This window comes from Pithys albifrons, chromosome 10 (assembly GCF_047495875.1).
Source record: "Pithys albifrons albifrons isolate INPA30051 chromosome 10, PitAlb_v1, whole genome shotgun sequence".
Lineage (NCBI taxonomy): Eukaryota > Metazoa > Chordata > Aves > Passeriformes > Thamnophilidae > Pithys > Pithys albifrons.
The window spans coordinates 5,063,843-5,077,358 of NC_092467.1; the positions used below are offsets into that span (position 1 = coordinate 5,063,843).

At 48.4% G+C, this 13,516-nt stretch overlaps 1 protein-coding gene, 1 long non-coding RNA gene and 7 other non-coding genes across 9 annotated transcripts; 1 reads left to right on the top strand and 8 right to left on the bottom strand.

The window, feature by feature from the left end:
* The first annotated feature begins 905 nt into the window (after positions 1-905).
* HEBP2 (heme binding protein 2) lies at positions 906-7,504 on the top strand. Its single transcript, XM_071565163.1, has 5 exons — positions 906-1,052; positions 3,075-3,159; positions 3,974-4,109; positions 4,210-4,375; positions 5,360-7,504. The coding sequence occupies exons 2-5, from the start codon at positions 3,085-3,087 to the stop codon at positions 5,532-5,534; spliced, it is 552 nt and encodes a 183-aa protein (XP_071421264.1). The 5' UTR covers positions 906-1,052; positions 3,075-3,084; the 3' UTR covers positions 5,535-7,504.
* On the bottom strand, positions 6,438-13,446 carry LOC139676325 (uncharacterized). The gene is made up of 12 exons (XR_011698641.1): positions 13,399-13,446; positions 12,335-12,375; positions 11,828-11,867; positions 11,517-11,562; positions 10,460-10,491; positions 9,584-9,676; positions 8,991-9,017; positions 8,509-8,556; positions 7,812-7,866; positions 6,975-7,005; positions 6,737-6,779; positions 6,438-6,564 (listed from the first exon to the last, which is right to left on the bottom strand). It is a non-coding gene; the product is annotated as an uncharacterized lncRNA (long non-coding RNA).
* Positions 6,850-6,924, bottom strand: LOC139676700 (small nucleolar RNA SNORD47). Its single transcript, XR_011698708.1, has one exon. It is a non-coding gene; the product is annotated as a small nucleolar RNA SNORD47 (small nucleolar RNA).
* On the bottom strand, positions 7,936-8,011 carry LOC139676694 (small nucleolar RNA SNORD79). Its single transcript, XR_011698702.1, has one exon. It is a non-coding gene; the product is annotated as a small nucleolar RNA SNORD79 (small nucleolar RNA).
* On the bottom strand, positions 10,331-10,412 carry LOC139676703 (small nucleolar RNA snR60/Z15/Z230/Z193/J17). The gene has a single exon (XR_011698711.1). It is a non-coding gene; the product is annotated as a small nucleolar RNA snR60/Z15/Z230/Z193/J17 (small nucleolar RNA).
* LOC139676702 (small nucleolar RNA snR60/Z15/Z230/Z193/J17) lies at positions 10,561-10,641 on the bottom strand. Its single transcript, XR_011698710.1, has one exon. It is a non-coding gene; the product is annotated as a small nucleolar RNA snR60/Z15/Z230/Z193/J17 (small nucleolar RNA).
* On the bottom strand, positions 11,632-11,713 carry LOC139676693 (small nucleolar RNA SNORD24). The gene has a single exon (XR_011698701.1). It is a non-coding gene; the product is annotated as a small nucleolar RNA SNORD24 (small nucleolar RNA).
* LOC139676706 (small nucleolar RNA SNORD75) lies at positions 11,944-12,004 on the bottom strand. Its single transcript, XR_011698714.1, has one exon. It is a non-coding gene; the product is annotated as a small nucleolar RNA SNORD75 (small nucleolar RNA).
* On the bottom strand, positions 12,671-12,749 carry LOC139676701 (small nucleolar RNA SNORD74). Its single transcript, XR_011698709.1, has one exon. It is a non-coding gene; the product is annotated as a small nucleolar RNA SNORD74 (small nucleolar RNA).
* Positions 13,447-13,516: the final 70 nt, after the last annotated feature.

Consider the following 13,516-nt stretch of genomic DNA (forward strand, 5'->3'; position numbering starts at 1 on the left):
GTTCCAACAGAAACTCCAGCAGTAAGTAAATCTCTCCGTACACCCCCCTCTTCTGTGGCTCTGGAGAGCTTTGTGGTTTTAGAGATAGGTTTGCAATTGCTATTTGGCATGGGTGGGGTTTTATTCTCCCTTTCAGAATAGAGTGTAGCACACAGCATCCCAGTGAAGTTCTCTGCAAGCAAAGTGTGTTTCCTGCTAAAAGTCATCCCCACTATTGGTGTCAAATGTCCAGAGAGCTTATCTGAATTTGGCTGCAAGGAATTTGCACAAACCATGACAGACTGGGAGGTGTTCTGGGAACACAAACTGTGCAGTTTAATCTGCCCTATTGTGCTGGTACCAAACCATGTCTGGAGCTGCAGCTGGTTAAATGAAGAGTCCACCCTGCTGTGTGTATTACAAACAGGGCAGGGTTTCACAATTGCTTTGTATAACCCCTTTGTGCAGATATCCAAGGGCTAAGGGGGCTGATTAGCCTCGAATACCACTCAGGACAGCCAGCCAGCACAGAACACTGTCTGTCTTTCATAACATGCCAGCAAAAATCTCGTGAGGATGGTCTCAGCCGAGGGTGCAGCCAGATTCCTACCTACCCTTTACCCCAGGGGTGAAAGAGGAAAAGTTGGCTCTGTACCCCCATTCTCCCGTAATCCCAGTTGGGGGGAACCTTATTTATGCAAAATCCTTTCTGCCAAAGCACTAAACCTGCTGCTGCCCCTGACACAAGTGTGCAGGGCACACAGCCATGGAAGCCAGGGGGAGTTACACAAGGGCGCGGAGCTGTTTACGGAGCCCGATCACACACTGGCCCAGTGTTGCCTCGGGGCGGTGGGTGGGGTTTGGGCATCTGCGTGGGGGCTCTGCAATGACACCCAGAGCAGGACGAGCCTCCAGCCCTCTGGCTTTCGTAACAGCAGCCCCCTCCAGTAGGGCTGGGGCATGGGAGGAGCCTGCCCGAACTCAAATAAACACTGACATGCAGCATCTTACGGGGATGTGCAGCCTCAGCAGCACAGCCTGCAACAGCCAGGAGGATAAGGACAGCTGAAAATGTGAGTATGTCTGGCTTCCCCACATCCCTAACAGCGTTAGTGCTTGTGGAATGGCATGTTCTGGCTGTGCTTGCTTGTGGCAGTGATGTAACCTGCTGACTGCCCCTTTGGCCCACCTCTTAACAGCTGCAGGAACACCTGAACACCCTACAGTCATATTTATATGGCCAGATGACATTTCAAACCTCAGCTTTCCTGTAGATCTGAAATGAAGTGTAAACATCTGGAGCAGTCTTCTCTGTTTGTCTCTCCCACTCCAAAGCATTGCTTTATTTAATTAAAAAGTATTTCTAACATGCTCTTGACAGTACTGGCCAGAAAGTTATTAAAGCCAGAGCTGTGAGACTTACCCAGCAGTTCAGGAGTGTTGGGAAGGGGTTGGAATTGGCACGTGGAGAGAAGGCAGCTCATCCAGTAGCAACTACAAGTGCTGAACAGAAAACCATTTCCTCCCCTGCTTTCTCACACCTCCCGGGAGCACCTGAGGAGCAGCAATGCATCTCCTACCACACCGTGGCAAGAGAAAGCAAAGTGAGAGCAAAGCAGCATCTTTGCCTTGGAGTGGCAATACATAAATTACTGTAGGGTTTCAGCATAGCTGCTCACATTTGCTTCTAATTAAATGGATTCCTGCCTTATCCTGCTTTCTAAATCCCACTGACAAGGAGTCTGTTGGAGCACAACTGCCCAGCGGTGCCTGGTGACCATCACTGTGGTCAGGGCTGAGGATGTTGCACCTTCAGGTGGGACAGGGAGGGGGACAGGGTGGGAGACAGGGACAGCACCTGCCTTTAGCTGGTGGCACCACTGCCTTGCTGTGGCATTCCAGAACCTCCTCTTGCTCTGTGGTGACAACTGAAGGAGCTGCTGGAAGATGCTCAACATGTGAGTGGCACTACACGACTTAAAGGATTTTAAGGCAAATCAGTGCAAGCAGGGGCTGGTGTTTGTTTGGTTTGTTGTGTGTTTTGGGTTTTTTTTAACACACTTTTCAGCCTCAGCTCCCCAGAACTCCTCGTAGCCAACTCTAAAGCAGGGAATGCATTCAACCGAAGTCCATATGGCACAGGAAGGTGGAAACAAGAAAGCAGTCAATTTGCACAAGGCAGTTGTTGGTTGTAGAAAAGTCACGTTGTTACCCAACAAAGCATTTAACTGAGCTATAGTCTGAGTAGACAAGGTACCATGGCTTAAGAATCAAGACAATTGCTGAATTAACACATGCTGTCTTTGCTACATGAAGTGCAAAGGGCAGTAACACCACAAAGCTGGCACTGTCAGGATGTAGGTTACACACTACAAGCTGCTGGTAATGATAAGTCATAAATGAAGGCTCTTAAAATCTCAAGACTTTTAACCAGATGTGATTATTTCAATAGTGATTCTGAGTATTTTCACTTTCTTTGTTTTGGGACAGTGTTTTGAAGTTTTCAGCTTTTTTCTCCCATGTGAAGGAAAGTTACCTATTCATTCATAAATGGAGAAAATCCCATTTATCCACAGGACTCTGAGGCTAAAGGCCTTTAGGAAAGGTATCAGCTATTTTAAAAGGCCTTGTAAAGTCAAAGCCAATTAAAGCTAAGGCAAAGTCATTATGAGAGGCCCAGTAAGTCAGTATCAGAGGACTTACCAACACCAGTGCTTTTGATCCAGGAGCAAACAGACTGAACTCAAGTAATTTTACTTGCAGATTTCCCCAGAACTCCTGTTTGCAGAATTCCCATCTTCTGTTTTGCTGTCAGAAAATGCTTTTTCATCACAGAGAAGCAAAGGCAGCACACCCTGAAAGATAAACACTCCCGCAGCAGCCTGGAGGCAGTTGCTTGGTCCTGGTTCTGCTCCTGCTGGGCTTGAAGGATCTCAGCCCTTTTTTTCTGAATCACTGGGATGAGCAGTGGAATCCAGGCCTTTCACCACTTCAGGGACAACTGAACCATTAAGCAGAAAGCCCTACTGCTTTTTTTCTGAACATTATTACCCTACTGATTTAAGAGATGCCAACAAACTATGTCTGCCTTTCAGCTCTGGCAAGATGATCAAATCCTTCAAGCAGACATTCCTGTCCCTGGACCTGCAGTCCCCTCGGTGGAGCTCAACAGAGACAATGGTAACTGCAGCAGTGCTTTCAGCTGTTAGGGATGTTAGGGAGTATCTGCCTTTTCAAGCCAGACAACCAAGGAGGAATTTGCAGGTGGAGCTCCTGAGATAAGAATGGAATCTCTTTGGAGACCTTGGGCTCACACAAGAGCTGGAAGCGAAGTCTCTGCAGAAACACCATGGAGTAACATCAAAAGAGCTTTTATAAAGCAAATTGCAGTAATTTTTAGATCTAGCAAATTTTAGGAAATATGTATTACTTAATAATTTGCTTTAGCTGTGTGATGTTACATAGTTTGCACAGTGTGTATGTTTATAGATTGTAACTGTGTGAAAAAGTAGCTCTGAATAGTCCCTCCTGTAACTTGTATACTCCTAAGACAGAATAGTTTAAATATTGTAAATCACAGACTGAGTTGGAAAGAACCCACAAGGATCAGCGAGTCCAACTCTTCAGTCAATGGCCCACACAGGGGATTGAACCCATGGCCTTGGCATTATTACAGCCAAGTTTTAACCAACTGAGCTGATTTAAAGTTGCCCCTTCTTCTGCTCCTCTTCCCTTCTCTTCACAACTACTGTAACCCAGGATGAAGAGGACTGAAACTGCCAAAAAGAGTAAAACCTCATAAAATTAGATGCATTCAAGTGATTTATTTAACAATAGGGGTTGAAGCCCCTGAAAAGCCCCCAAGAGGCTCAGTTGAGAACTGTGTCTGTGGAGCTCAGGTGGGGTGACAACGCTGATTTGGCAGAGGCAGCCACTGATTTTGGTTGTCTTTAACACCCATGTGCTGCTGACGGTGAGTTTGGCTCCCTCGCAGGCCAAGGAGTACGAGCTGCGGCAGTACGAGCCGGCCAAGTGGGTGAGCACGGTGGTGAGGGGGGAGCCGCAGAAGGAGGCGATGCGCCAGGGCTTCTGGAAGCTCTTCCACTACATCCAGGGCAAGAACGACAGAGGTAGGAGCTGCGGGCTCTGGGGGCCAGCTGACAAAGCAGTGGCACAGAGCAGCGGAGGAGCCGGGCATGCAGCCCCGCCAACTGTTCCCCTCTCTTCTAGAAACGAAGATTGACATGACTGTGCCCGTGACCTGCCTGGTGAAGTCGGGCTGCACAGACTTCAAGGTCTCCTTCTTTGTGCCCTTTGAGCACCAGGACTCGCCCCCCCAGCCCACGGACTCCGATGTGTTCGTGGAGGAGCGGAAGGCGGCCGCGATCTTTGTGAGGTGAGCAGAGCCAGCACAGCTGGCAGCACAACCCAGCTCAGCAGCTGCCCTCACTGCAGGGTGGCTGCTCCTTCTCAGAGGATTGGTAACTGTGGATATATCCTACTCTTCAGCTTTAACTGCTAAAACATGCAGATGTCTTACTAAGAGTCACAGAATTGATTGGGTTGGAAAAGACCTCCGAGATCATCAAGTCCAACCCTTGGTCCAACTCCAGTCCCTTTACCAGATCATGGCACTCAGTGCCACGGCCAAGCTCAGTTGAAAACCTCCAGGGATGGGGAATCCACCCCCTCTCTGGGCAGCCCATTCCAATGCCTGAGCACTCTCTCTCAAAGAAGTTTTTTCTGCTCTCCCAACTTCAATTTCCCCTGGCAGAGCTTGAGCCCATCGTGCCCCCTTGTCCTATTGCTGAGTGCCTGGGAGAAGAGACCAATCCCCACCTGGCCAGAACTTCCCTTCAGGCAGTTACAGTGCTGAGGTCACCTCTGAGCCTCCTCTTCTCCAGGCTGAACACCCCCAGCTCCCTCAGCCTCTCCCCACAGGAAAATGACCAAGTTCCTAACAATAATTTTTGAGCCAACTCTTGACTGTTGCAGCAGCTTTACAGAGGTACAGCCTCCAGAACCTTCTCTTGTGCTAACAAACACCTGAATCACTCCTCCAGCACTCTTTAGGTGTCTCCCAAACTCCCACAAAACCTGAGTGGCAGTTCTTTATTACAGGAACAGTACCCAAAGCAACAGCTGGCCTGTGCCCACTAACAATCAAAACCTGCTTGGGTGCTCAGCTGTTTCAAATCCTGCTTTTTAAACCAGCATAAATAGCCATATATTCTCAAACATCTTGTTCTGCATAGTTCAATCTAGTATCTAACTGCACCGTAAGTGCTCAAACACTGCATGCTTTGCCTCCCTGAAATTTCTGTGCAAATCAAAACTAGGTGCCTGAACTCTTAAAAAAAATCCTTTTCTCTTCCATTAGGTCCTTTGGTGGATTTGCCTCACCAGAGAAATATGCTGAGGAAGCTGAAGCCTTGGCCAGAACCTTGAGAAACAGAGGCCAACCATTCCATGAAGACTTCTTCTATACTGCAGGATATGACAGTCCCTTCAAGCTCTTTAACAGGCACAATGAAGTGTGGTACTTTAGAAAGTAACTTGGTGGGAGGGATATTAAGAGGCTACTAATCATCTCTGAATGAAAACAGACCTTATTAATGGCTTTTGCTTTAGTGCAGAAGAGATTTAATTTGCAGATGGACACAGAATGTCTAATTTTTTCTAGGATGAAACACTATCCTGACTAAAGAGATTTCAGCTCTTGTCTACAAAATGTAACAAGTTCAAGTAGATTGCAGAGGTAGAGTAGGAGGGAGGTATGACAAGCTTACTCTTATTGAAGGTTCTAGGGAACACTAACTGAAAATAATCCTGCCAAAAGTTTGGATGTCTAGTTCTACTTCTCATTAGAAGTGCTACAGCAACAGCTCAAGTGTTATGGAGAATGGAGTTCTTCATAGAGCTGACCTTCCTCATATTGGCATCACCCTTAGGACAGAGGAATTTGAATGCATTTTTTAAAGAAATGTACCATTAATGAGTTTTGAGAGACAAACAGCTTAGAAGGCCTTAATGCCTCCTAAGCAATAACTTGTTTTTTTAATTAGTATTATCCCCCACCTCTCCACTTCTTTTCCCTCATGGAGGTCCTGCTCAATTCCAGTGGAAAAGGGTTAGCAAGTTCAAGCTGAGTGCACAGCTGAACACACACCACCAGGATTACTGGTGGCATTTCAGTAACAAATACACAGGTGGTAAGTTTAGCTCTCACCTGTAACACACTATTGACTCCATCAATTATTACTTGCCATTGTCTCAATATGGGTATGAGCCAGCTCAGCTGCAGCCTGACAGTGTTGGCCAGCCCAGGGGGGACACTTGCAAGACTAGCATTTAACCTCATTTAGTCCCTGCTCTAAACCCAGCTTTTGAAGTGCTTATACAGCAGCCTAGAGCTGATTCACAGCTGTTCCAGCCAGAAAGGAGGTCACAACAACGGGCAGAGTTTGCAGGTTTTTATTGGCTCCAATCAGTGACAGGAAAACGTTACCCATGGGGTAAAAAACCCTTTGTGGCTTTTTTTAATGCTGTTCATGCAAGTGTAACCCATTACACTGAATCTTCCACCTATTAAGACAGAAATAAGAACCATTTTAGGGCACCAAACCAACACAAGACACTTGCTGGGAACATATCAGACCTTAGTGTTTCATCTCTGTTCAGTGAGAGAGTTCAAGCTAAGGTTAATCATCACTTGTTCCAGCAAAAAAAATGGCATTGTTACTGCAGTTACACTCACCTTCTCAGCTTTCTGTACAGTAATCTCAGAGTTGTCTCCTCACCTAAAGCCAGAAGAAAACACAATTAACACCTGCAGCAGCACAGCTGGCACAGGCTCCAGAGCAGCTCTGTAACCTCAGCACAAAGTGGAACGGAAAGGGTAAAATCACAGCAATTCATTTGGCAGAATCAATTTCATCAGTGGCTACAAAAATCCCAAGAGCACAGAACACAGTTTGGCTGCTGTGTGGACTTACCCAGTCAGGCTGCAACCAGCACAGGCCTTTCCTGAGGGAGAGAGAAGCACTTCAGAATGACAGGCAGCAGCACGGTATGTGGAAGTTTATTTCTCCCTGAATTCCTACTCACCAAACTAATCTCACCCAGCAACTCACAAGTTCAACTTGCAACACCCAAAAAGAAGACAAAGCTCACAAACTGAATTGGAAATACAGTTAAGGAATTTGGAAATAGATATTTACTAACACTGAGAGAACCAGGCTAAGTACAAAGCTACGACTTGCTTTGTGATGCTGTCTCTCCCCAGCAGAATTTACTAAGTTTAGATACCTAAAAATTACAAGTCTCATAGAAATCATCTTGAAAATCTGTCTTTAAAAATGAGAACCAGTCTGTTGGGAAACAAATTCATAGAGCAATTATCGAGAACTTGAGTCTTAATTTGTGTAGAGCCAGTGTAAAGATTGGCAAAAATCACTGAGAAGTGACAACCACAGTTTTTCCTGTAATTCCACAGTGCAATGTTGCAATAAACTCATAAATCTGAGTCACTGAGGCCACATCTGTTCAATCAGGACTCCACACCAAATTTGCCACTGACTACACTTGGGTATCTGCTCAGAGACAGCCCTTCCTTTTCATAGCAGATTCAGGACTACACATTCTTCCTTCAGATTCAGAACTACACGTTCTTCCTTCAGGCACATAAGTTTATTCCTATAGTAGCTTGGAGTAAGAAAATCAGAATACAATAAAGGGAAGACAAATCATATCTCTTACAGGACTCTTTAGGCACCACTCAGCACAAAGACAATACTGCAGGAATTACCAAACCCCACGTACTCTACACTTACCTCAGGCACATCCATCTTGTTTCTCACAGAAACTCTCCACAAGCTTCACTTCACCCTGTAAAGAAATGAAGTTTAACTAACACACTCTCCTTGGCAGTGCCTCAGCAGTTAGTCTGAATGTGGGTACTGTTTCAGCACAAGAGCTCTCCTCAGCCTCTTTCAGAGAGATTCCCATTGCTTAGAATTCATCACAAACAGTACATGCTTAGAGAGATTGATGCTGTGCCACTTGTTTCTCCTTAGAGGAGGGTCTGACCTCAGCATTTCGGACTTTATCCCCAACCACATCACCATTCACATCAGGTACAAGCTCTGATCTAGCAATTAAGAAAGTCACCACAGTAAGTCATGAAGATTAATGCTACTCCCTGAAAAAATAGCAATTAACTAGTGGCTTTGGTCAGCACAAGCTCCGTGCTACCAGGTTACCACACCCACACTAACTAGGAACTCAAGCAGTCCACAGCAGCTGCACATTTCAAAGGGTCCCCACTAAGTTTTTAAGTTTTCAAATATGGGATATGCAACCCCTTGGGTGAGTGAACCCTGTAGGCTGCTGGCTAATTCTGTGGGGTTTTTACCCAGTAAAGGTAATAAAATCCTTAAGAAACCTTCTGCACTGCAATTATAGGATCCAATAACTTTCCCTTCCCCATATACCAGTTCTAAGCAGTCACATCCATGTGTTGGCACTTACCCTGGATGGCAGCACTCCCACCTGCAGCTCTTCCCAGCTCCACTGCCCCTGAAATAGTGCAAACAATCAGGAGAGCACAAAACAAGCCCAGGAGGAGGAAATGGCAGGCAGGTGCTGCAGTCAGATAGAGCTAATTGCAGACCTCCAGCACTGGAGTCAGGGCAGTCACAGCTCATCACACAGGCAGCTCACACTGTCAGTCCCTGCAGGGCTCTGCTCGGGGCAGGAGGGCAAATAAACCCACAGTGCCACCAGAGCCACTCCGTGAGCACACACTGAAGAGCTGAGCTCACAGCACCCTGCCAAGGCTGGGCCTCACCCAGCAGTTCTCCCCTTGAACACCCCCCTGTTCTGGCTGAGATGAAAAGCAAACACACCACCAGCCCCATATCCCTCCCCCCAGAGATGACAACCAGCTAAATACTTCACTTCTGGGCATAATTTGAAATATTCTTACTTGCAGAGTTAAAACACATACTCACCTTGCAAGGAGAAACATTTCTGGAAGCCTGCAGAGAAAAGTTTTCTATTAGACAAGGTCCAGCAGGAAGTTTTAGTGTAGGAACAATTCTAATAAAATACTGTATCAGCATTTGGTCAAGTTTTATCCTCATGGGGATCAGAGACCTGATTCAACATCATGTACAGTGGCTGCCACACTGCCCTCCCCTCACAGGCAGGGAGCAAAGCCAGCTCCCAGCACACCCCAACACCCCACAGGTTTATTCCTCAACTCCAGACACCACTGAAGGGGCAGGAAGGTGCAAACTTCTGAACTGCAAGAGTCCAGTGACATGAACTTTGTGCAAATACCCCAGCTGTGCTATACTAGGACAAGCACACCTGGCAGGAAATTCAGAGTACTGTGGTGTTCACCACTTAGTTTTAACAGGTACATGCTAGAAATCCTTAACACCACAATTACTTTGTGCTTTATAGGAAGCTGAAAGCACTTTTTTTCACATTCTCCAGAAACAAAATGAATTTGCAGACATCTCCAGAAGTGAACTCCCAAGTTCAAATGCAGCAGACCAAAGCAGTATTTATCACTAAAAAGAAAGGGTTTATTAATTACCTTCAATTAGGAAGGCCTTGTCCCCACCAACATCAGTAGCAGGTGAAAGAGCTTCTCACACAAGAAGCACAGGTCTCCTCTGTCCAGGGGGATCTGTAAAGCAAAAAATCACTTTTAGAACTTGAAGCACTAACACCAGATTAGCCTTATTCACAGAATCAATTGAGTTGGAAAAGACCTCTGAGATCATCAAGTCCAACCCTTGGTCCAACTCCAGTCCCTTTACCAGATCATGGCACTCAGTGCCACAGCCAATCTCAGTTGAAAAACCTCCAGGGATGGGGAATCCACCCCCTCTCTGGGCAGCCCATTCCAATGTCTGAGCACTCTCTCTGCAAACAAGTTTTTTCTGCTCTCCAACTTCAATTTCCCCTGGCAGAGCTTGAGCCCATTGTGTCCCCTTGTCCTATTGCTGAGTGCCTGGGAGAAGAGACCAACCCCCACCTGGCCAGAACTTCCCTTCAGGCAGTTCCAGACAGTGCTGAGGTCACCTCTGAGCCTCCTCTTCTCCAGGCTAAACAGCCCCAGCTCCCTCAGCCTCTCCCCACAGCACTTGTGCTCCAGTCCCTTCTCCAGCCTCGTTGCTGTACCTCTGTTTAATTTCACAGCCTACTCTCTATCCTATTCATCCCACTAAACTTTTATTTATTCTATTTACTGATCTTAAGAGTAAATTTTGAGAACAGTCACTGATCCCAAGGAAGTGTTTCACTCTCATGGTCTGTGTGGAACAGCCCCAGCTCCAGGAGGCTGCGTCAGACAGGAGCGAAAGACAGTGAGTGATCACCACGGCCCATCTGCTGAACTATGCTGTCATCACAGGCAGCCTCTCTGGGGACAGTGAGCTCCCACAGGCACAGGCAGGGCAGCACTTACCTTGCACAGGCCACAGCTTCATCTCACAGGGCCTGCAATAAAAGGAAAAAAAAATGAGGTTCCTCATCCAAGGCCAGAGTTGCTAATGAGATGTCAAGAGGCAGATACATCAGATAGGAGCGAAAGACAGGAGTGTTCATCACCGGGCACTCTGCTGAACTATGCCATCATCACTGTATCTGCTGTGGAACCATCACACCAAGCACTCACCTCCTGGGACAGCATTTAAAAGTAAGTTCTCCCAATAAAACAAAAACAGTGTGCCCAGGTGGCCAAGAAGGCCAATGGGATCCTGGCCTGGATCCAAAGTAGCGTGGCCAGCAGGCCCAGGGCAGTGACCCTTCCCCTGGACTCTGCCTTGGGGAGGCCACACCTTGAGTGTTGTGTTCAGTTCTGGGCCCCTCAGTTGAGGCAAGAGATTGAGGGGCTGGAGCGGGGCCACAGAAGAGCAACGAGGCCGGAGAAGGGACTGGAGCACAAGTGCTGTGGGGAGAGGCTGAGGGAGCTGGGGGTGTTCAGCCTGGAGAAGAGGAGGCTCAGAGGTGACCTCAGCACTGTCTGGAACTGCCTGAAGGGAAGTTCTGGCCAGGTGGGGGTTGGTCTCTTCTCCCAGGCACTCAGCAATAGGACAAGGGGGCACGATGGGCTCAAGCTCTGCCAGGGGAAATTGAAGTTGGAGAGCAGAAAAACTTCTTTGCAGAGAGAGTGCTCAGGCATTGGAATGGGCTGCCCAGAGAGGGGGTGGATTCCCCATCCCTGGAGGTTTTTAAGGTGAGCTTGGCCGTGGCACTGAGTGCCATGATGTGGTAAAGGGACTGGAGTTGGACCAAGGGTTGGACTTGATGATCTCTGAGGTCTTTTCCAACCCAATCCATTCTGTGACTAAAAATAAGTTTTCCCAATGAAACAAAGAACTATTCACCAATTTGAATACTAGCAAATATAAAGTTTCTGGTCTCAGTGGTAACTCATCTTGGAACATATCCCCATCCTTCCCACACTGCAGTGTTTGAACAGCTCCATCAAGAACCCCCTACATGAAGTACACATTTCTCACCAGGTCATGTTCCTTCTGCATCTCTCCTGAGTGCAGGATTCAAATCCTGGAAGAAAAACAGCTGGTGAACAGGATATTCAGGAGTCAAACCATTACAGGCAATTCTAAGTTGTTGTGCCTCAGAGAACTGTTTTGGTGGTAAAAGTGCTCATCACTCTCTTGGTCAAGAGTAGCAAATAAGGGTCATCATTGTGGCACCAGAGGGAAAACGTGGCTCAGGGAATTGTCTGACTGGTGATCAAAGCAGAAAATACTGTCTAGACAAACCCTGTGCATAATTTCCTGCCCAGTTTTCAGTAATTATTTATTACCTTGTGGAGCAGCATCCAGGCTGTACATCTGGCAGCAGATCTGGAAGAGACAGAACAGTTTCAGGTGTTTGTAGAACCAGAAAGCACCTCTGGCAGCCACATCAAGCACAGGAAAAAGCCTCAGCACATGGATTTCAGAAATCACTTCTGTCCACTACTCTGAAACCATCACAGGCTGTGATTCATTTAACAGCAACACCCTTAGTTACACCTTTACTGCAACAGGCTCCAGGCACTTCACCCAAAACGGGTTATTCCCTGTTCTGAATGGTGAAACAGCAGCAATGCAGGAAAAAAGGGGCCTGGGGTATCCTTGTAGTCTGGTTACAGAAACAACACGGGCCTCACAAACGCTTTCCAGGACAAAGGAACAGGTGACCTTTCCGAGTAAACAAGGAGATACCATCACCAGAGCTGAGCCTGTAACCCCCTGACACAAGAGTTGCTGTACATGAATCCACGTATCATTTTTAAATTTAGGCTCTGCATTTCAGAGGCAAAACTCACCTGTTTCGAAGCCACAAGAGGGAGGAGCATAGCTGATGCACCTTAAAATGAAAACAAGAGAGCATATTAGTCTTTTTAATTCCATGAATGCTATTTTCAGATACACCTTTGACATGCAACTAAACTACAAAACACTCTGAGCCTTTAAGACCCCCCCCAACACAACCTAAATTTCTGCTCTGTGAACAAACACAAGAAACAGTTGCTAGACTGTATCTATAGGCAGGACAGAACCACCCAGCTGCTTCAATTTAACCCCGGGTCAGCCCCGTGCCCTCTGGCTGCCCAGAAAGGCCCACGTGTTGCCCCATTCCCCCCACAGACACACACGTCTGCCGTGCCCGCTCAGATACGTTGGCATTCATCACCCTCTCAGATGTCCCTACCAACGCAGCTCTCATCATGCGCGGGCACAAGGAGCTGCAGGTGAGCCCTCATTGTTTGCAGGTGCAGAATGACGGCGTACCCCGAGCTGGAGGAGCCCCCAGGCCCACCCCGTGCGACTGTGGCGCTGCAGACACCCCAACAATCCCCCTGGAGCTCCGGCCGGGCCGAGGCCGAGAGGGCAGGCCCCGATCCCGCCGCACCGGAATCCCTCATTCCCCACAACGCTACAGCCGCGTTCTGTGCAACGCCTTCCACTATCTGCCAAAGCAACCTCCTAAACGCCCAGTGCAGAGTTAAATAACAAACCACAAATAACAGAGGCATGTAAGACTTGTGCTTGCAGCGGGCACATGCCACACAGCTGGCGCGTTTCCTGGGGAAAAAGGGGCTCCTCGGTTCGGATCCCACAACTCATGGCCCCATGTACCCCCAGGCCGTTTCCCCAACCCGCCCGGGGCTCCGGGGGCGCTCGGTCCCACCCGCCCCTCACGCCGCCCCTCATGCCGCCATGAGGCGCAGACCCGCGGCCTAGGCCGCAGCGGGGCCCGGCTGGGAATCCGCCTCCATCGCGCACCTGCAGCGCCCCTGGCGGACCCCACGGCACCCCGATGGCCCGCACGGCACCCCGCGGGGCGGTGCCGCCCCCTCCCCGGGCCGCCGGCCGGCCCCGCACTCACCGGCGGAGCCACAACCGCAGGCGCGACCCCGGCGGGCCTCAGAGGCGGAAAGGGCGGCCCAGGCTCTGCGCCGCGCTTATATAGGCCGTGCGGTCACGTGACGCGGCGTGGCCACGCC

Coding starts and splice junctions, on each gene's coding strand:
- HEBP2 (XM_071565163.1), top strand. CDS start 3,085: ATGATCAAATCCTTCAAGCAGACATTCCTGTCCCTGGACCTGCAGTCC. Junction 3,160..3,973: donor GGAGCTCAACAGAGACAATG/GTAACTGCAGCA, acceptor GCTCCCTCGCAG/GCCAAGGAGTACGAGCTGCG. Junction 4,110..4,209: donor CCAGGGCAAGAACGACAGAG/GTAGGAGCTGCG, acceptor CCTCTCTTCTAG/AAACGAAGATTGACATGACT.